Genomic DNA, 21,621 nt, shown 5'->3' with positions numbered 1-21,621 from the left:
GAGTCTTGAAGTCAGCCAGCCACAGAACCTGTGTAATTAATATGTGTCCGGAATTAAAGGGACTAGGTGGTAACCCTAATGATATTAGATCACTAAAGTAACAGAATCTGGATTTATATCACTCTAATTATTTCATTTGAGAGATATTGAGCGGTATAGGGCAGGAATATAAGTTAAAAATGACTAGAGACAGCCACATGTCAAATACTTATTAACAGTTATATATATAGTGCAGGGGTTCCCAATCTTTTTCGAATCACGGCACCCTAGAGCAGTGATTTTCAAACTTTTTACCTTGTGGCACACTAAATAAGATTTTAAAATTGCCAAGGCACACCATGAGATCCCCACAGGGCAAAACACATTGGCCCCCACAGGAAAAAAAAACCTATTGGTCCCCATATTAAAAACAATCACACTGGTCCCCACAGGTAACAAAAATAAAATACATTGGCCCTTTACATGAAAAGAAGAGACCAGTAAATAACAGTTGAACTGGTGGTGGCTGTAAACTGGTTTGGGCATCTCTAGATCTGGGGTCACACTTGAGAACAGCTCAAGGCACACTAGTGTGCCATGGAACAGTGGTTGAAAAACACTGCCCTAGAGCAGTGGTAGCCAACCCTAGCTACCAACAGTTCACATTTTCCAGACAACCTAGCTGCTGCACAGCTGCACTCATTAATTACTGACACATTTTAAAAGATACACAGATGGAGCTAATTAGCTCACTTGTGATTCTGTGAGGAGACCTGCAAAACATGCACTGTTGGTAGCTCTCGAGGACTAGGGTTGGCTACCCCACTCCTAGAGTATCAGAATTTTTCCACGGCACCCCTAGGCCCAAAAAAATATATATAAAATTAAGTAGATTGTGTTGTTTATATGTGCTTATTTGGTTCAGTTATGTTTTAAATGGCAGAATTTGCTTCTGATTGTACATAGTTTATGATTGGCAGCCACCAGCACTGGTTTTGTCTGTAAATAATTGATCATAAATTATTTGAATTGGTCCTGGACCACCAACCCGTGGCACCCCTGCAAGTGTCCCGGGGCACCCCAGGGAGCCACGGCACACAGGCCCTTATTCTGGTTGGTGCGGTAATATCCGCGTGCGTTCGTGCCGCCGATGTTTTGTGTCTGCGCATGTGCAGAGGCGTCTCTGCGCATGTGCGAGCGGGGCGTACGGTCAAATCCCGCATGAAATGTGAACACTCCGAACAGGGGGTGGAGAGGGGCATGAAGGGCTATTTGGGGTCATTACCATATGCATACGCCCCGCGTTTCATGGGCGTTCCCATGCAAACGCTGGGCGTACGTATGGTAATGCAGTCGTGACGCACGTGTAGGGGGCAGACATATGACATCGCCGGATGTCAGCTGCCCGCCCAGATCCCTGCTTTTGCATGGAAAAATGTCCGTGTGGTCTGAGGTTGCGGGAGCTGGTGGACCACTCGGTCCTGCATTCGATGGTCTGCGACCATCGAATGATGGGGGAGGTTCCCTGAGATGGAGGAGGTGTATTCCATGAAAAATACACGTGCGGTCCGTTCTGCCAGCTTCTTACCGCGTACGGACGGAGTTGGCGATCCGTATGGAAGGCGGGGTTTCGCATGCACGGTCCTGGCCGCATATTCGGATCCGGCCGCACCGATCAGAATAAGGCCCACAGTTTGGGAACCACTGATATAGTGCACACATGCCAGTCATTTAGTCCCTGCGCCATACAAACTGCACACAGATAGATCTTGCTGGGATTCAAACCCAGCATTAAGGTGCCCATGCTCTGGTGCAATCTGGGCCCTTTTCATCCGATTCCGTTGCATTGGGCAGAAAATCTGATGAAAAGTGTCCAATCGCACGTGTCTTATGCTGTGTACACACGGTACAATCCAGCATGAGATTTTGACTATATAGTCAAAATCGCAAGCAGATCGTATGCAGATCGCACAGGTTTTTACCTTGCGATCCCGATGCGCACTCCCGTGACAGCACAAATCAAAACCCAGCTAGACAGGGCTGCAATGACTATATAGTGCAAATCCAATGTAGATAGCATGAATTGTATGTAAATAGTACATGTAAAAGTATGTAAAAGTCGAATAGCAAGGGAATCTCACCGTGTGTACACACCATAAGCTCCTATTCCGATGCGCAGTCGTGTGCGCATCAGATCGGAGCCAGAGATTGCAACCGCTGTACTATAGAGTTATCGGATCCAGCAGCCTTGGCTGAGAACCCTGTGTATAGTATGCGATCTGGGAACAGTGTATGGGACCTTTATAAGGCAGCAAGCTCATCACTGCACCACTGCAATCCTGGGCTGGGAGTCGGATCACCTGCTGTCACCCTGGAGGATGTCACAGGAAGACAGAGCAAGGTTCAGACTGAGAGCTGGACCCTGATTGGATGGAATTAAGTTACAGCCTGGTGGCCAATATGACATTACCTGTTTATCCGTCTTTGCCACCTTCTTACAGAACGTTTTCTCAGCATCTTCAATCCAGATGACTGAGGGCTGGAGCTGGCGCGCCACCTGTAAGTACGGCATAGTAAGTAACTGACCTACAATAACACAAACACCCACAATCCTCTGCTTCTCCTCAACCTTCATGCAATCTCTTTACATGTCTTCCAAAATCCAATTCATTATCTCTGCATCTATTGCATTCTAATGTCTCTGCTGATTGTTATTACAGATTTGTTTTATATACAGTACACAGGAAGGCATCGGTGTACATTGCACTGGTACGTAAACTCTTTTGAAACTGCAATTCCCCACAGTCACCACTAGAGGATGGTCTTCCATCACTGCTACACAGAGCCACATGTCCCAGCCAGCAGCACCTGTACTAATGCACATTCCAGGACAGCCGATATATTATACCCGGTGTATGACATGATTATTATTTTTTCTGTATTTGTTTCAGATGATTCACAGTCATCTGTTCGGGCGCTTTGAGCATATATGTAAGCGGTGTAGCAAGAGGATTTGGGCAGCCAGGGAAGGCGTGCGTTTGGCGGGGCAGGGTTAACCTCTCGCAAGGCTCTGTATATATACAGCCTAGCGTGCAGATCTGAATTGGGCCCAATGTCATACTTGCCTACTTTATTTTTCTCCTGTCTGGGAGAAGCCTACCAATGTCAGGGGCAGGGCCGGACTGGCCACCTGCACTTCTGGCAGATGCCATAGGGGCCAATGGCCAGGTGGGCCGGTTCCTTGCCGCAAGGTGGTGGCTCTGCCTCCCGATCGGCGCACAGAAAGAGTCGCTGGACTCGCGGCGGGTACGGTGGCTCTCTCTGTGTGCCGCTGGGGTCCAGGAGAGAGGGGGGCATCACATGCCGTTACTCCCCTCTCTCCTGCAAGCCTGGAGAGGCGGCGCACGCATGCACAAATGCCAGGGCCGATTCGGCAGCCCAGTCTGTCGCTGGTCAGGGGGGAAGGATGAGGCTAATGTCACCAAGCCCCTGTCCCCATGCCAGTCATATGTGGCAAATCGCAGATCGGCGGAGGTCTAAAATTACACAAAATAACGCAATGTGCATCATTTTAGCCCCGCCCCCTCGCTGTAGATTCCAGAAAACCAGTATTTGGTACAGCCGGGACTGCCGGGGGCGATGCGGGAGACTTACCCACCTTCCCGAGATGCTGGGAGGGGGACTTGATTTACAGGAACCTCCCATCCATTCCGGGAGGGTAGGCAAGTTTGGCCTGTTGTATGTATAATATCGGTGCACTGACGCCATACACAAAGCTTCTGGTGTATTAATAAGCTACATTCTCTGTAATATTGATTCTCTGTTAGGCGGCAAGTCCACAGTAATGTCTTAAGACAGGGGGAATGCAACAGTCCCAACAGGGATGCGAAGTGGAGCTAAGATAAGCTGACTTTTATTCCTGACATGTGGCAGCTGCTCGAACAGCCATGTAGCCAAACAGATAACATATGTCTATTTTCAGGGGAGATGCAGTCATTTTAATGCGGTATATATCATTCCTGCGTTCAAATGTATTTCGGAAAGGTGGAATCGTTCATTTCTCTTGGCGAAGATTTATGCTGCAACATCAGGGGCAGGATTCAGAAGTGAAGATAAACAACTGTATGAACTGTGCGGTGGAGGAATTTTAATCTAATATAAATGAATGTTTGTTATTGACAGCTCTGCTCCCATTCTATACTGTCCATATGAGCATAGGATGAAAGTCATCCACTGAACTCCCACGTTTCCACCAACTGCCTGGTGTATGACATCTTACATCTACTCCAACAAGAGGGGTAGATTTAATGAAAACTGTCCATTGTACTCTCAGCACGTTGCCATGTGCATTGGAGGAAGATGCTTCTCTATATAGACCGGTAATATGGGCCACAGATGCTCGGCCTTGCTTTGCTATCTACACTGTAAGGATTGTTGGGTTTGGGGCCGATGATGTCACAGCAGCTTACCTGCAGGAAACATCAGCTTTTCGACTGAATCGATGTGGGTGTGGGCTAAATATGTCAGTCATACTCCACCTCAGGGGTAGATGTATGAAGCAGTGATAAGGGAGGAGAAGGGAGCCAGAGGAGAAGTGGCCCATGGCAACCAATCAGCACTGAAGTAACATCTATAATTTGCATAATATAACATTATACAGAGCAGCTGATTGGTTGCCATGGGCCACTCCTCCTCCCTTATCACTGCTTCATACATTTACCCCAGTATAACGTGTACGCACTAGTGACACATTCATGACATGGTAAATTTATGAGGAGGGGAAGCAAATGTCAATAGGAAAGGCATTGTCGGATATAGGCTCTAATTTAGACCTGATCACATGCCAAATTTGTTCTCAAAAGGACAAAACTATGCTGCTCTGCAGGTGGGGCAGATGCAACATGTGCAGAGAGTTAGACAAGGCCTGAATTAGGCCCCATGGTTTCTCTATGTGCAATTCTAAAGCTGGCCCATATACTCATGTGACTTCTCGGAAGGAGAAGTCGCAGAAGATTTCCCTTGTCTTCCCGGGCAGCAGGATCGCTTGCCATGTTTCACATGCGGACCTTTTGCATATATCGTATGGGATGCGATTCACCACTGCCGGTGGCTGTCCAAACGAGCAGATCTTACACGCAGCACGTCCGATCTTCGGCTCTGATCTGTTGTGCACGGGAGCACGCATCAGATCGGAATCGGAGACAAAACACATACGATTTGCCACTTTTCATTTGATTGTCGGCCCGATCCGTGGAAATCAGATGAAAAGTGAACAATTTGCACTAGTGTTTGGCCGGCTCAAGTCTAAACAGAACCTGTCATGGGATTATTAACACATACCTCCCAACTGTCCTACCATAGGACTCTATAACCAGAACGGTTGGTCTTTGTTCTGATCTGACAGAAGGCTGGCATGTACAGGTATATCCCTATCGCCGTGTTCTTCATAGTAAAGCAGTGGCGAGAGGGTGACGTGTGCCCTTCCTATGGTATATGTGGGCCCATTTAAGGAAAAGGGCCTGGGGGGGAGGTCCAGTTCCTCTGGAGCACTAGGTATTCCCTCCGTGATTTGTGGACACCGCCCTCCCATCTTATGCATATTTTTATCATAAGCCTTTATTTATATGGCGCCACAAGGGATCTGCAGTGCCCAATTACACGTACGGTACTTGTGTATTATCACGGTGCCCGATTTTACTACGTACTTTTCATACCCCCACTATCCATGTCGGTGTGGAGTCGATTTTATATAGTGTGGCGAGCGCAGCGAGCCACCGAGCCCGAAGCGTGGCGAGCACAGCGAGCCCCGCAAGGGGAAGCATATTATGTTACATGTATTTTGCGTCCCCTCACAGGGCACGCTGCGCTCGCCACGCTTCGGGCTCGGCGGCTCGCTGCGCTCGCCACACTATATAAAATCAACTCCACACTGACCGAGCAGCCCCAAACGTCCCCGTAGAGTCTCTGAGGGGGAGAGGTAGAGAATTACAGAGATAGGGAGCAGCACTTGCAACATCCTGGAGGCAGTAGTGGGAAGTGGTAATCAATTGGCAGGAGCGGGGGCGTGCATTTGTGGAGCGAAGAGGACGGCCAGGAGTATAAAGGGAGATAAGGTCAGAGATGTAAGTGGGAGAGGAGTGGGTGAGGGAGTGTAAGTGAGTGTGAGGAGCTTGAATTGGATTCTGAAAGGGAGAGGGAGCCGGTGTAGGGCTTGTAGGAGAGTGGAGGCGGATGTAGGGCGTTTGGAGAAGATGAGCCGGGCAGCAGCACTGAGATAGCCTGGAGTACGGAGAGGCAAACACTTGTGCAGTTGCTCACTAGGAAAGTATATCAGGCACATTATCACTTATTGAAGACAGATATTTACATTATACAGAGATTAAAATAAGCAAATGTCTTTGTTTCCTGGTGCCAAGAAGCAGAAGCACCTACGTCTGTCAGATACAAACACTTCAAAAATGATTTAGTGCTTGAAACAATGTCATTTATGTTTAATACAAACAAAAACTTTCTGCACCTGTAACATTTTCTTTAATTTGAACCAATATGGTATAATTCATGTGACACCATACATGTATATATATCTCATGTAACACCATACATGTATATATATCTCATGTAACACCATACATGTATACGTCCTGCGAGGCCTGACAAGTGTAGCATTCCTCCGCCATCCTGCCCTCTGATTTGTTTACATTCCTCTTTTACCTGCCGTGAATATTTATTTTCCTGTCAGAAAATATCCCCCCCCCCCATCACCCTGTGGTGTCACCGTGCCCCCCGACTCTCGCTCGGAAACCAACCCTCCGTGGTGGCAGATGATAAATCATGAGCACTATTTGCTGACGGTGAGACACACATCTGTTCTGGGTCTAATTAATTATCCAAGTCTGTTGCAGTTGGCAAAACTGGGCCTTGGATAAACAACTCCCTCACACTCCGGAATCTTCCCCGAAATTACTTCATGATGTCACAGTATCTCTAGCATGTCCCGTGTGCATCCCTATATACATATTTATTGTGTAACGCAAACAATGAGCTAATGTGTTAGAGGGTTGGTTTGTTGTTACACGACAAATATTTGTGTGTTTGTGAGCCGGCTTAGTTAGTATATAAATGCTGTGTAGTATTACTGTGCAATAACTGCCAAGGGTAAGGGGGAGGCGGATCAAACCTTCTAAAGAGTTCAAAGGGCAAGCAATCAGATTCTAGATATCATTTTATATGCTGTACTAGACATATGAAAGCTTGATTCTGATTGGCTACACTTCTATTTGTCCTCTTCAGAAGGTTTGATACCTTTCCCTCAAGCCCGGAGAGGAGACCCAATGCTGAACGTCAGAGGGTGGGGACCAGGCTGACATCACAAAAGTCAAAAAAGGGGCAAAAAAGATGAGAAATTACGTGGTTCACAGCATTTTAGTCCCGCCCCCTCCCCACGGACCCGCACATTCTGGAATTTATTTCAGCAGCTCCAGGGGGTTGCGGGGGCTTTGGGGAGCATTGCCCACCTTCCCAGGAGACCAGGAGGGGACCCTATTTTTTGGGAGCCTCCCGGCTATTCCGGAAGGGTAGGCATGTATGCCCTCAAGTGACAGTAGGGACTTCACTGTGACTTCACCCAACCGTTAAGATGTGCTCAACGCTCCCCAAAATCAAGCAGCACTATAAAACATCAAAGGCAAATGTATTGTCAGGGGTGCAGGGTACTTTACTTACATTCTGGTAACCAACTGAACCTTCTTATATGCCTACAAATGACCACACAAGCCACCATCTCCATCATTGAAGACTCACCTTCAGCACCATGTGGAGCATCATCTGTAGACCACTCTTGCCCGGGTACTTGCCCGCAATGTTAGACGGAGAAAGGTTAAACAAGTTTGCTCCAGTCTCATTACAGATGGCATTCACCAACATCTTCTTGCCCACACCAGCTGGTCCTGCCAGAAGAAGGGCTTTCACCGACGGGGCCTTCTCATGCACTGACTCGCATCCTATAGCAGTGTGATTAAATAGGGTTACACTCATCCAGGCAACGCAGATAACAGAACAGACATTGCTGGCCCTATAACGGTTCTTCCCAAACACCCTAACATCACAGGGACCATGCAACACAGCAGCACATCATGCCGATAGCCCAGGATCTGATGGTCCTACAAGAGTATAAAAAGCTCAGCAGTTATTTTGAAGGATGATCCCGACTTTAGTGGTCCAGACAGTAGGTTTTGATAAAAAATGATGGAACTGACACAGAAATCAGCATCACATTGACTTTGACCTTTGCTGTCTAATCAGTGAAATGAAGTTCTTGAGACATTGGCTGCAGAGACTGTTCTACCTGAGATAATGGTTCTAGGAAACGGCTTCCCTTGCTGAGCGCATTAGTAACACGGATAATCATGTCCCACGTACTGCAGTCCTTATTTGCCTCGTTACCTCTGCTCTTGGTTAATGAGGCTGGGTATGCAGCAAGGAACGGTACAGCACCTCTGGTTATACGATGAACCTCTGCCGCACTTCACATGTCTCCTGTTATCTGACAGCACAGTGTGTGTCTCATTATACTGCAGGATCCCTTCTCCTACAGCTAGCATTGGACTCCTCGTCATGAGAGAAGAGAACAGAGGCCTGATCTGGCCTGTACCACTCCTCCTGCACATATTACCCCAGGCAGTTAGAGGCATGTGTCACACTAAATTGTCTCCAGTATACCTCAGTTATACTATGGAAGCCTGTCTCTGATACACTGAGATTGGTATAATTCTGTCTCTCTTTGTGCTACTCCGGCTGTGTCAGTGCAGAGGGTTACTTTGGGGTAAGCGCAGGCGCAGAGAGGAGGACTCTTCTTCAGAGGAGGTGATCCAGAAGGCTAGTGAAGGGCCAGGGCTGGGAGAAGGGGGTGTGGCACCCAGTAACCAAGTCCGATGTGGCGGTATGGTTCCCACAGCACCAATTTCCACCCTTCAGAGCAAACTGTAAGGGCAGCGAAAAAGTTGGGAGGGGGCTGTAGCCAAGTGCATATTCCAGAGTAAAATTAGAGGTGCCCCCTCCCCATAGAGAAAGCATCTGCATGTGGAAAGTGATAGGATCCTCCCAACTACCATACCCATTTTGGTGTTGGGGTAGTCAGTAATTAAAAGAGAGAAACCAGGGAGAATATTCCAAGGCATTACTGGCCAGCAAGCCCTGGATTCCAGAAATTATTACAATTGTAGAACTACAAGTGCCAGCATAGCTGTGGCTTTCACAACGATAATCGGCCATCTGAGTAATCTTATGGTCACGCTGCATAGACGTGGAAACAGAGAAACTGGTACCGTGGTTACTGAGTACGAGATCAAAGACTCCCCGAAGATGGTCATGACATGTCTTTGCTGACACTCCCCATAACTACCCCAGTTGGTCCCTGACTGTCAGTCGTTTTGCAAATAAACCTTTACTGCGGAGGACTTGGCAGAGGTACCGTGGCACGTGTACGGTGCGACCATGATGCGCGCAGTTGGGCAATGAATTGCTCAGCTGCGTAAACATCTGAATTTGCGTTAATATCTGAATCAGCCCACAGTTCTGCCAGAAGGTCCAGCACATATGACAAGCATGTCGGTTGGTCAGCAATTGGCCGGACAGTCAGGCCCATGGGCCGGATAACTGTAATAAGGCCCTACTACTGTTATTTAAAGAAAGTACAAAAGTATTATGTAAAGCATCATGTTAGGCAGCCAGAGGAACCTCATGCTTCCCTGTCTTAGCTGTTCCATAGTTTAACCCTTTGAGTGCCAAGTGAATTTGTCAAATAAGTGTGAAAATGGCCGAGCAAACATTTTTTATTCCTCATAATGCCCTGTAATGTCACCTTATATAGGAAACCGAATCTTATTTTTTTTTTACACAACATTTTTTATTTGAATTTATATAACAAATGTGAGCACCGCCGGCATTTTTAGTGGATATTTTGCACATTTCTCACAGAGATGTTGGCACTGAAAGGGTTAATATCAGAAACCCTAATATAACACTATGTTTATATCTTAGCCATTGTTTTTTTTTTTAAATGTAATCGGCGATGAAGAGACAGGAGAGCGACAGGTGCTGGCCAGACATGCTCAACTCGATATCAGGTAAAACTAGGGAGAGACCGTACTTTGTGCAGGAACTGTGTGTGCTCGATAACTGCCATGCAGAAAGTATGCAGGGAACTCTCTGGATTTAACCATTTAGTAGTTGAAATGTGACAATGGGCCAGATGTATCAAGCTTCACAAAGTGATAAAGTGGAGAGTGATAAACAACCAGCCAATCAACTCCTACCTGTCATTTTTCAAACCCAGCCTGTAACATGACAGGTAGGAACTGATTGGCTGGCTGTTTATCACTCTCCGTTTTATCACTTTGTGAAGCTTGATACATCTGGCCCTAAATCTCTGACACCCAAACAGCACATTCTAGTGACTAGTCCCATTGTGACACAGGTGGACTATACATACATATACATGTGAATGTCTGCATCTGAGGTAGCTAACATCATACCTCATATTGAGCCAGCTGTATCCAGCTTCAAAAGTGATAACATGGAGAGTGATAAACCACCAGCCAATCAGCTCCTACCTGTCATTTTTTCAAGACCAGCCAACATGGCAGTTTAGGAGCTGATTGGCTGGTGGTTTATCACTCTCCATTTTATCACTTTTGAAGTTTGATACATCTGGTTCATTATTATGCACCATTCCAGGGTTGCCGACTGTTTTAATTTCCTCTCCGGGAGAAGCCCGGAGAGGAGACTTTCAGAAGGAGTTAGGGGGTGGGGCTTGAATGTGACATCATAAATGATAAAATGACGCAATTATGTCACTTTAGCCCCCGCCCCCTCATTGGAGATAAGTAGATAAGGTTATTTAAATGGTGCGTCGGAGGGGGTCCCCCCAGAAACCGGGAGGTTTGCCCACCTTTCCGGGGGGCCGGGAGGGGAACCCGATTTTCGGGAGGGTAGGCAACCCTGCACCATTCCCAGGCCAGAAGTCTAGTAAGAGCTCACAAATAGGGTTACCTTCAGCCATTGCACACATCTGTTTGCCAGGTATATTAAAAAACACAGGTAATATAATATGACAGGATAGTTGTGCGCACAGAGAGCAATAAAGTTGTGGGCCAGGATACTGTGAGCCGGTACAGTATAACAATTACTGGGCACGTGAATAATCAGGAATGGATTCAGTTATACTTGTACTATCCAGCTTTCCCGGGGCTGGAATTATTTGCTGTTATTATTTTTGTTGCTTTTTATGGCACAAACATACTTTTATATGTTGTTGTTGTTGTCCTCCTCTGTTTGGGATAAGTAGGTCATTCCTGTTTGTTACAGTGCACCTGTCCCCTACAAACAATGGAGGCAGCCATTTTCTTGGCTGTGCTTGTGGGAATGCAGCCAGCTACTTCCTAGATGCTAGCACCTGAGGAATATCAGTCCCCAGTGCTGCCTAATAGTACCTACCGCAAAATGGCCCTTATTCTAGTTCACTCTCAGAGGCAAAGTCATGCTCAAATGGACAAAACCATGCTGCACTGCAGGGGGGCAGATGTAACATGTGCAGAGAGATTTAGATTTGAGTGAGTTATTTTGTTTCTGTGCAGGGAAAATGCTGACTGCTTTAGTTTTACACTGCAATATAGATCTGACTTTGAAGTAAAACCTCACCCAAATCTAATTCTCTCTGCACAAGTAACATCTGCCCCACCTGCAGTGCACATGGTTTTGTCCATTTGAGAAGGAATTTGAATTTGAGAGTGAAGTAGAAGTAATACTCTGATCGGTACTTATGTAGTATCTGGGCGCCCGATTTTTTGATTGTATGCCTTAACTTAAGGCATACAATCAGATGCGATGCGATCGACCCGATATTCCATAGGATTCATTGTAAAAATGGTCTTGTTCATTTCCCTACTATCCAAGTGGGCATGGAGTTGGATATAAACCTGTGGTGAGCGCAGCGAGCCCCGCGAGGGGACGCAGATTATTTAAAATGTATTCCATGTCACAAAAATAATCCGCATCCCCTCGCGGGGCTCGCTGCGCTCGCCACAGGTTTATATCCATCTCCATGCCCACTTGGATAGTAGGGGTATGAACAGGACCATTTTTACATTGAATCCTATTGAAAATCGGGCCCATCGCATCGCATGCGATTTGGTCGGATGCGATGCGATCGTCCCGCCCAGATACTACATAAGTACCCTCTGATCATACACATTCTCCTCCTCAGGAGGCCCTACTGCAACCTCATATATAAAACAACAGATAATGCTAAGAAATCTTCTACCAGGTCACTAGGAGACGGTCGCTCGTTAGATCCGGCCATGAGTTTCTCAGTTGTGTTGCTTGTTAATGAATTAATGAATTATTAGGATGTATTCTCACTGCTGCTCACTAATAGCGTAAGCCCCATTACACACTAGAAGATATAACTCTGTGAGCGATATTGTCAGCGATTCCCGCCAGTTCCTGGGCAAACGATATAGTTCACAATATCGTTCAGTGACATCATCGGGTCCTCCACCGTACATGCAGATGTTTGATGATATAGCCAAGATTGAGCTGCATGTACATCGGACATCGATAATGACCCGCAGGAGCGAGCATCAATAATGATGTTGAGTGTACACCCTAGATGATATGAACGATATATCGTTAATGATATATATCTAATGTGTATGGACTTTACACTAGTAAACCACACTATATACACCTATACACACATGGGGGGGTGGGGGGTGCAACAATGCTTGGTGAGCAGCAGTCATTCGCTCAGGGCCGGTGCCAGGTACGGCACCGCCCCAGGCGAGGCGGGGTGGAGAGCGCCCCGCCGCCCGTCGCCGCTCACCTGCTCCGGGGGGGACTGCACAATCCGCCGTGCGCTGCTGCACACCGGGGGAGACACCCCGCATTCCTGTCCTTCAGCTTCAGCCGGTCGGGGTGCAGTCCACCGTCAGAGCCTTCTCCTCCAACAACCAGTACACCAAGTGCAGCCTGAGCCAGCACGTGCTGCGGGAGACCTGGGAGCTGCTCAGTCTGTTCCGTGCCCTGGGCCAGGGGGGGTGTGTGCTTTGCCCCGGACAGGCAACTGGTGGTGGTGGTGGCAGGGCCGGTGCTAGGTATGGCACTGCTCCATAACAGGGGGGTACTGGAGCCTCGCGCTGCTCACCTGCTCCGGGAGGGGGGGGGGGGTGATGCGACCGCTGAGTCATGACAGGGGGAGAAGAGTTGCGGCAGAGGAAGGGGAGGGGATGCGGCCACCACTGCCGAGACACTCCAATAAATGCAGGGTGTGGGGATGGTGCGGGCGCCGCTGCGCTCACCAGACGCAGGGTACCTGGCTCAAAGGGGGTTGGGGACAGTGCGGGCACCGCTACACTCACTAGGCACCATGAGGGGGGCTCCCAAGTGCCGCCCTCCAGTGGCCGGCGCCCTAGGCAAATGCCTAATGCTGCCTAGTGGTGGCGCCGGCCCTGCATTCGCTGCTTACTGAGCGGCATAACGCTGCCCAGCCGAACTCCCCCCCCCCCCCCCCCCCCCACGCCGAATCCCCTCGGTACCATGCGAGGGGATGTGTACGGGATACGTGAAGACATCCCCTTGCATGCAGCCACTAGCAGGAGAAATCATTTAGCCGACCACCTGCCCCCAACAGGCATCACCCCACCGGCATTCCCAGGGGAACTAGTAGGGACCAGTAATATTTCAGTTGTTTCAGCTTAAACTCTTTTATATGTACTTCTATAGAACACCTATCTCTCTCCGAAACATTGAATCATTTTTAGATAGATGCTATACATACATACATACATACATACATACTGTACATACATACATACATACATACATAGGTTTTATTTTCTATACACTGACACATAGAACATACAAAGGCCGGCTGTACTCACCTAACGGGAGGACGCCATACAGGACCAGAAGTTGCTTGACATCGCTGAGAGATGGCATCGGTTCTATGTCAGCCTGACGCAGGGTGGTCCCCAAATAACTGTATTCCCCTGCAGACACATACAGAGGGACCTGTTTCATAACACGCCGCAGAACGCAAAAACCTAAACTAGAATATGGTACTGTATTTTTCAAGGTAGAAGTGTCTGATTGGTTGCTATGAGTTACAGAACCCGTGCACATAGACTATCGCACCATGTTATTAAATGCCCCCTACAGTGAGCAGTACCTATAAAATCCGACATCTTCACTGGCTTTGGTTTGATGAGAAGACCTTCAGTGACCAGCTCCTCGTACAGCGAATCAATGGTCCTGCAGATAAACAGAACAGTGGGTACTTATGTAGTATCTGGGCTGCCGATTTTTTGATTGTATGCCTTAAGTTAAGGCATACAATCAGATGCGATGCGATGCGATATCGCATCGCATCGCATCCGATATCGGATGCGATATCGGATGCGATGACCCGATTTTTCCATAGGAATCAATGTTAAAATGGACTGAGTCCATTTTAACATGGAATTCAATGGGAAAAATGGGTCCTTTTCATACCCCTACTATCCAAGTGGGCATGGAGTTGGATATAAACCTGTGGCGAGCGTAGCGAGCCACCGAGCCCGAAGCGTGGCGAGCGAAGCGAGCCCCGCGAGGGGACGGTATTCGTCCCCTCGCGGGGCTCGCTTCGCTCGCCACGCTTCGGGCTCGGTGGCTCGCTACGCTCGCCACAGGTTTATATCCAACTCCATGCCCACTTGGATAGTAGGGGTATGAAAAGGACCCATTTTTCCCATTGAATTCCATGTTAAAATGGACTCAGTCCATTTTAACATTGATTCCTATGGAAAAATCGGGTCATCGCATCGCATCGCATCGCATCGAATCGCATGGTCGCATGCGATGCGATGCGATCTCCCGATCCGACCCGATTTAGAAATCGGCAGCCCAGTTACTACATAAGTACCGAACAGTGTTATACAATGTATATTATATATGTACTTCTGTACCAACATCATTTATTATTTATTTATTAATTTACAGTGTCTTATATAGTGCAGCAGATTCCGTTACAGTGTCTTATATAGTGCAGCAGATTCCGTTACAGTGTCTTATATAGTGCAGCAGATTCCGTTACAGTGTCTTATATAGCGCAGCAGATTCTGTTACAGTTACTTATATAGCGCAGCCGATTCTGTTACAGTTACTTATATAGCGCAGCAGATTCTGTTACAGTTACTTATATAGCGCAGCAGATTCTGTTACAGTTACTTATATAGCGCAGCAGATTCTGTTACAGTTACTTATATAACGCAGAAGATTTGTTACAGTTACTTATATAGCGCAACAGATTCCGTTACAGTTTCTTATATAATGCAGCAGATTCCGTTACAGTGTCTTATATAGTGCAGCAGATTCCGTTACAGTGTCTTATATAGCGCAGCAGATTCCGTTACAGTGTCTTATATAGTGCAGCAGATTCCGTTACAGTGTCTCATATAGCGCAGCAGATTCCGTTACAGTGTCTTATATAGTGCAGCAGATTCCGTTACAGTGTCTTATATAGCGCAGCAGATTCTGTTACAGTTACTTATATAGCGCAGCAGATTCTGTTACAGTTACTTATATAGCGCAGCAGATTCCGTTACAGTGTCTTATATAGCGCAACAGATTCCGTTACAGTTTCTTATATAATGCAGCAGATTCCGTTGCGCTTTACAATTGTAAACAGAGATAAAACAAACTGGGTAACAACAGACAGACTTGGATAATGAACATTAGATGGCCTTTATAGTGTTCCGCAGATCGCCTAACAACCACAACAGATCTATCGGAGGGATCCAGAAGGTCATCAAGGACAAGACCATGTTGTGCTGTTCTCCAGTGTGTAACGGAACTGTGCAATAAGTCCGCTGCGTTAGGATCGGTGTCGCTGTGGATTTTACCATACAATGCAATGTACCGTCAGTCATATGATACATACCTGTCCGGCGTTAGGTCTTTCTCCTTTTTTTTCTTTTTCCCACCTTTCTTTCCTTTCTTCTTTTTCTAAAATAAGACACGTTACAAACACAGAACAGCCTGATGAAAGATTAAAGTAACTGTATGTATGTATATATATATATATATATATATATACAATTGGGCAACAATGTAATAGAAGTGACATGCTGCCCAGCTGTACTGCCTGCACCAGTCTGTGCCCCCATCATGGCATTGGGCCTAATTCAGTTTCAGATGTCGTTTTATGATTACTTGTAAAACTAGGGGGGGGGGGGGGGGATTGTGCCCAGCGCATCCCAGGTTCCGCCCCGTGGTGGATTACAAACATTTTGTGATTATATTGCTATTATGCGAGCGTAAAACCAGCTGTAAGGTGGCCATATTTTGGGACACAGTGGGTACGTGTGACATCACACAAAAACCGCGGCCTGTCCCTCAAACAGTCCACACATGTCTGCGTTGTCTAGACTGCACCCCCACAATGCTCTAGCGCCACCCTAAAAGTGCTGACTCCTGCAGACTCTTAAGGTGCCCACACACACACTAGAACAATTGTTTTGCTGATTGGTCGATTTCTGACCGATTATCAGCCGATATCGGTCGGACACGCGCTCCCACGGATCTTTTGCTAAATTCTGAACTTACATGCTGCTTGAACGATTAGAAGATTTAGCCAAACGCACATGGGATCTTAAGAGAAATCCTTGTGCGCTTGCCTGAAATCTTTTGTCCAGGACGGACAAAAGATTTCAAGGCTAATTTATGCGCACATCTTAAGATCGCAGATCTTGCTAGTGTGTGGGCACCTTTAGTTTGTCCCATATCTACCATTCATGACTTAAGGCTCCACCTGTAACCACAGTCCTTACTCACCTTCCCTCCTTTCTTTCCTTTCTTCTTCTTGCTTTTGTCTCTGTCTACAGCCAGCTTCAGGTTCTGCAGCTCTTGTCTCATCAGCTCATCCACCTTCAGGGGAACACAATGCCAATAATGCTGACCAGTCAGTGTTAGGAACACAGCCTGTAATACACGGCGTACACACATATACATGGGAATATATTGTCTGAAAGTGTACAGGCAAACGGACTTAATGCCTGTATTCTGCTACACCTGTAGCTGGGGTTATATTGATGTCATTGTGTGCCATCCTGGCCAACCAGTGCATAGTACCCTTAGGGCAGGGCTGCCCAAACCGGTCCCCGAGATCTACCGACAGGTCACGTTTTCCAGACCCCCAGCTGGTGCACAGGTTCAGTCATCACTAACTGTCACTTTTCCAAACCTGCTGCATTCATTCCAATCGCACTCTACAGATGCACATGAGGCCTGGGAAACATGGACTGTGGGTAGATCTCCAGGACCAGTTTGGCCACCCGTGCCTTACGGAATCTATAGGTATAGAGTGTGGATTATCAGATGCATAGGATTTGTGTTACATATACTGGGAAAGAGCAGAATGATCAGCCTTTATATGACAGTCATTCTAGTCTCCCAGTAAAGGGGCTATAATGGGAAATACTGTATGGAATGTCCTATACTTATGCATGCCAGTTCTCCTGGACTATTCCTATAACTGCTGGGAAAGTATATACTTAGATTACTGTAACTGAAGTCCTAAATGTAGAGATGGAGGGGGTCTGTCAGGTGCTGGCACAGAATCATCGGTGATGTTGACCAATAACCTGGAAGCTGCAGACGTACCATCTCCACAGAATATGAACAGCAAAGCAGCAGTTATTAGACCCTTTTATATGGGATGCAATCAAAATCCCGACAGGGTCAAAATCGCGAATGGGTCAAAATCCCGACAAGGACAAAATCCCGACATTTAAAATCCTGACATTTAAAATCCCGACAAGGTCAAAATACTGACATAGAATGTACAGGTGAAACAGTCAACATGACTTTTTGTCGACAGGTCGCGAGGTCGACATGGTTTTTGTTCACTGTTTTTTGACCCGACATGTGCCGACAGGCGGTATTTCATGCCCTACCATCCACTAGGGCGTGGTGGGAGAATAAAATAGTGTGCCAAGCGTAGCGAGGCACCGTGCCCGAAGCATTGCAAGCGATGCGAGGGGCTGCGGTTCACTTCCAACTGTGTCCATGTCGACCGTGTCGACATTCGGGTCAAAAAACAGTCAAAAAACCCATGTCGACCTCGCAACCTGTCGAAACAAAGTCATGTTGACAGTTTCACCTGTACATTCTATATGTCGTATTTTCACCTTGTCGGGATTTTAAATGTCGGGATTTTGTCCTTGTCGGGATTTTGTCCTTGTCGGTATTATGACCCATTCAGGATTTTTACCCTGTCCGGATTTTGACCGTCTGGATTTCATATCGAATACTTTTATACTTGTAGTGTGATCCTAACCACCAAGATAATGTTGCAGGTCATGTGACAGACAATCTAAAGTGACAAGGACATAGGCTCATTCATAGTGACTTCAGCCAAACCTGAATTCTAATCTCTTCCTCAATTTCCTTCCTCTTATCTTCCTTAATGAGCTCAGAATCGTGTGTCTGGTGCAGATTCCAGGACTCGTTCCGATTGTGCCAGACTCCTGCAAGGAAAGAAGATAAGGACAAGTGAAGGACTGCGCAAGGGAGTGACCTTGACGCCTCATCCTTTAATCCATGGGAACCAAGAGATCCGTTTCCTCTTTCATTGGCTCAGTCGCATAACGAGAAGAAATAGTTTCCACTACAAACACAAATCATTGACTTTTCCATTTGTGGCGAGTTCTAGCGACTTACCTTCATATGTGTTCTGCGCAGAGCTTATGTCAGGCAGGAACTGGCTTGGGCTCATTTTCCAGCCTGGTTCTTCCTCCTGAAAAGGTGTGGGTTTAAAACATTACACATAACACATAAATCCTGGTCAGGTTTCCAATATTTCATTGGGACCGACAATCAAATAATCTGTTCTCCTCCGCACAGCAGACAGTGTAATGAACGGCTTTCAGACCTTTAACGCGTTTCGCCTTGAGACCCAGTTTATGAATAGGATCCAGGTTTGGAACTCATGATTCCAGTTTATATATTATTATTATTTGGGTTCAAATTCAGTAAGAGATTTATATGTTTCATTTAATTATTCATTATTATTTTTTAAATTCTATTATTCTATTATTATTATATTTACCGACTCGCGGCCAGAAGACTTGCGTCAGAATACCGACATCGCTGAAAGTGCCGACACCGAGATCCCAACTACTGGCATCCCACTCGTATGTATGCTGTAATGGGTTAATGTCAGGCAGGTGGGAGGGTTAGGTTTAGGCACTAGGAGGTATGTTAGAGTGAGGGAGAAAGGTTAGGTTTAGGCACTAGGGCAGTGGAAACCAACCCTGCTTCTCAAGTACCCCCAACAGTTCACAATTTTCAGGTCATCTCACAGGTGCACTCATTATTCAGACACATTTTAGAAGATCCACAGGTGGAGCTAATTATGTCACCTGTGATTCTGTGTGGAGATCTGGAAAACGTGCAGTATTGGGGGTACTTGAGGACCATGGTTGGGAACCATTGCATTAGGGGATGAGTTAGAGTGTGGGGGGAAGGTTAGGTTTAGGCACTAGGGGATGAGTTATAGTGCGGGGGTAGGTTAGGTTTACGCACTAGGGGATGAGTTATAGTGCGGGGGTAGGTTAGGTTTAGGCACTAGGGGATGAGTTAGAGTGTGGGGGGTAGGTTAGGTTTAGGCACTAGGGGATGAGTTATAGTGCGGGGGTAGGTTAGGTTTAGGCACTAGGGGATGAGTTAGAGTGCGGGGGTAGGTTAGGTTTATGCACTAGGGGATGAGTTAGAGTGCGGGGGGTAGGATAGGTTTATGCACTAGGGGATGAGTTAGAGTGCAGGGGGTAGGTTAGGTTTAGGCACTAGAGGATGAGTTAGAGTGTGGGGGGTAGGTTAAGTTTATGCACTAGGGGATGAGTTATAGTGCGGGGGTAGGTTAGGTTTAGGCACTAGGGGATGAGTTAGAGTGCAGGGGTAGGTTAGGTTTAGGCACTAGGGGATGAGTTATAGTGCGGGGGTAGGTTAGGTTTAGGCACTAGGGGATGAGTTAGAGTGCAGGGGTAGGTTAGGTTTAGGCACTAGGGGATGAGTTATAGTGCGGGGGGAAGGTTAGGTTTAGGCACTAGGGGATGAGTTAGAGTGCGGGGGTAGGTTAGGTTTAGGCACTAGAGGATGAGTTAGAGTGTGGGGGGTAGGTTAAGTTTATGCACTAGGGGATGAGTTATAGTGCGGGGGTAGGTTAGGTTTATGCACTAGGGGATGAGTTAGAGTGCAGGGGTAGGTTAGGTTTAGGCACTAGGGGATGAGTTATAGTGCGGGGGGTAGGTGAGGTTTAGGCACTAGGGGATGAGTTAGAGTGTGGGGGTTAGGTGAGGTTTAGGCACTAGGGGATGAGTTAGAGTGTGGGGGGTAGGTTAAGTTTATGCACTAGGGGATGAGTTATAGTGCGGGGGTAGGTTAGGTTTATGCACTAGGGGATGAGTTAGAGTGCAGGGGTAGGTTAGGTTTAGGCACTAGGGGATGAGTTATAGTGCGGGGGGTAGGTGAGGTTTAGGCACTAGGGGATGAGTTAGAGTGTGGGGGGTAGGTGAGGTTTAGGCACTAGGGGATGAGTTAGAGTGTGGGGGGTAGGTTAGGTTTACATACTAGGGGATGAGTTATAGTGCGGGGGTAGGTTAGGTTTAGGCACTAGGGGATGAGTTATAGTGCGGGGGTAGGTTAGGTTTAGGCACTAGGGGATGAGTTATAGTGTGGGGGTAGGTTAGGTTTAGGCACTAGGGGATGAGTTATAGTGTGGGGGGTAGGTTAGGTTTATGCACTAGGGGATGAGTTATAGTGCGGGGGTAAGGTTAGGTTTAGGCACTAGGGGATGAGTTAGAGTGCGGGGGTAGGTTAGGTTTAGGCACTAGGGGATGAGTTAGAGTGCGGGGGTAGGTTAGGTTTAGGCACTAGGGGATGAGTTATAGTGCGGGGGTAGGTTAGGTTTAGGCACTAGGGGATGAGTTATAGTGCGGGGGTAGGTTAGGCTTAGGCACAAGAGGATGAGTTATAGTGCGGGGGTAGGTTAGGTTTAGGCACTAGGGGATGAGTTAGAGTGCGGGGGGTAGGTTAGGTTTACACACTAGGGGATGAGTTAGAGTGTGGGGGGTAGGTTAGGTTTAGGCACTAGGGGATGAGTTATAGTGTGGGGGGTAGGTTAGGTTTAGGCACTAGGGGATGAGTTAGAGTGCGGGGGTAGGTTAGGTTTAGGCACTAGGGGATGAGTTATAGTGTGGGGGGTAGGTTAGGTTTAGGCACTAGGGGATGAGTTAGAGTGCGGGGGTAGGTGAGGTTTAGGCACTAGGGGATGAGTTATAGTGCGGGGGTAGGTTAGGTTTAGGCACTAGGGGATGAGTTATAGTGCGGGGGTAGGTTAGGTTTAGGCACTAGGGGATGAGTTAGAGTGCGGGGGGTAGGTTAGGTTTACACACTAGGGGATGAGTTAGAGTGTGGGGGTAGGTTAGGTTTATGCACTAGGGGATGAGTTATAGTGCGGGGGTAGGTTAGGTTTAGGCACTAGGGGATGAGTTATAGTGCGGGGGTAGGTTAGGTTTAGGCATTAGGGGATGAGTTAGAGTGCGGGGGTAG

The 21,621-nt window shown here is 47.2% G+C and overlaps 1 protein-coding gene across 1 annotated transcript in view; it reads right to left on the bottom strand.

Moving 5' to 3' along the window:
• DRC11 (dynein regulatory complex subunit 11) overlaps window positions 1–21,621 on the bottom strand; it is a 138,613-nt gene that overhangs the window by 3,049 nt on the left and 113,943 nt on the right. Inside the window, exons 9-16 of the mRNA XM_083154557.1 lie at window positions 18,733–18,808; window positions 18,433–18,539; window positions 16,846–16,938; window positions 15,953–16,017; window positions 14,204–14,286; window positions 13,917–14,024; window positions 7,780–7,979; window positions 2,450–2,536 (exon numbers count right to left, since the gene is read on the bottom strand). Of these exons, the coding sequence (XP_083010683.1) occupies window positions 2,450–2,536; window positions 7,780–7,979; window positions 13,917–14,024; window positions 14,204–14,286; window positions 15,953–16,017; window positions 16,846–16,938; window positions 18,433–18,539; window positions 18,733–18,808 (819 nt within the window). The remainder of the gene's footprint in view (window positions 1–2,449; window positions 2,537–7,779; window positions 7,980–13,916; window positions 14,025–14,203; window positions 14,287–15,952; window positions 16,018–16,845; window positions 16,939–18,432; window positions 18,540–18,732; window positions 18,809–21,621) is intronic.

The sequence above is a fragment of the Crinia signifera genome, chromosome 7 (genome assembly GCF_055691185.1).
Source record: "Crinia signifera chromosome 7, ASM5569118v1, whole genome shotgun sequence".
Lineage (NCBI taxonomy): Eukaryota > Metazoa > Chordata > Amphibia > Anura > Myobatrachidae > Crinia > Crinia signifera.
This window is presented reverse-complemented; position numbering and strand designations above follow the sequence as displayed.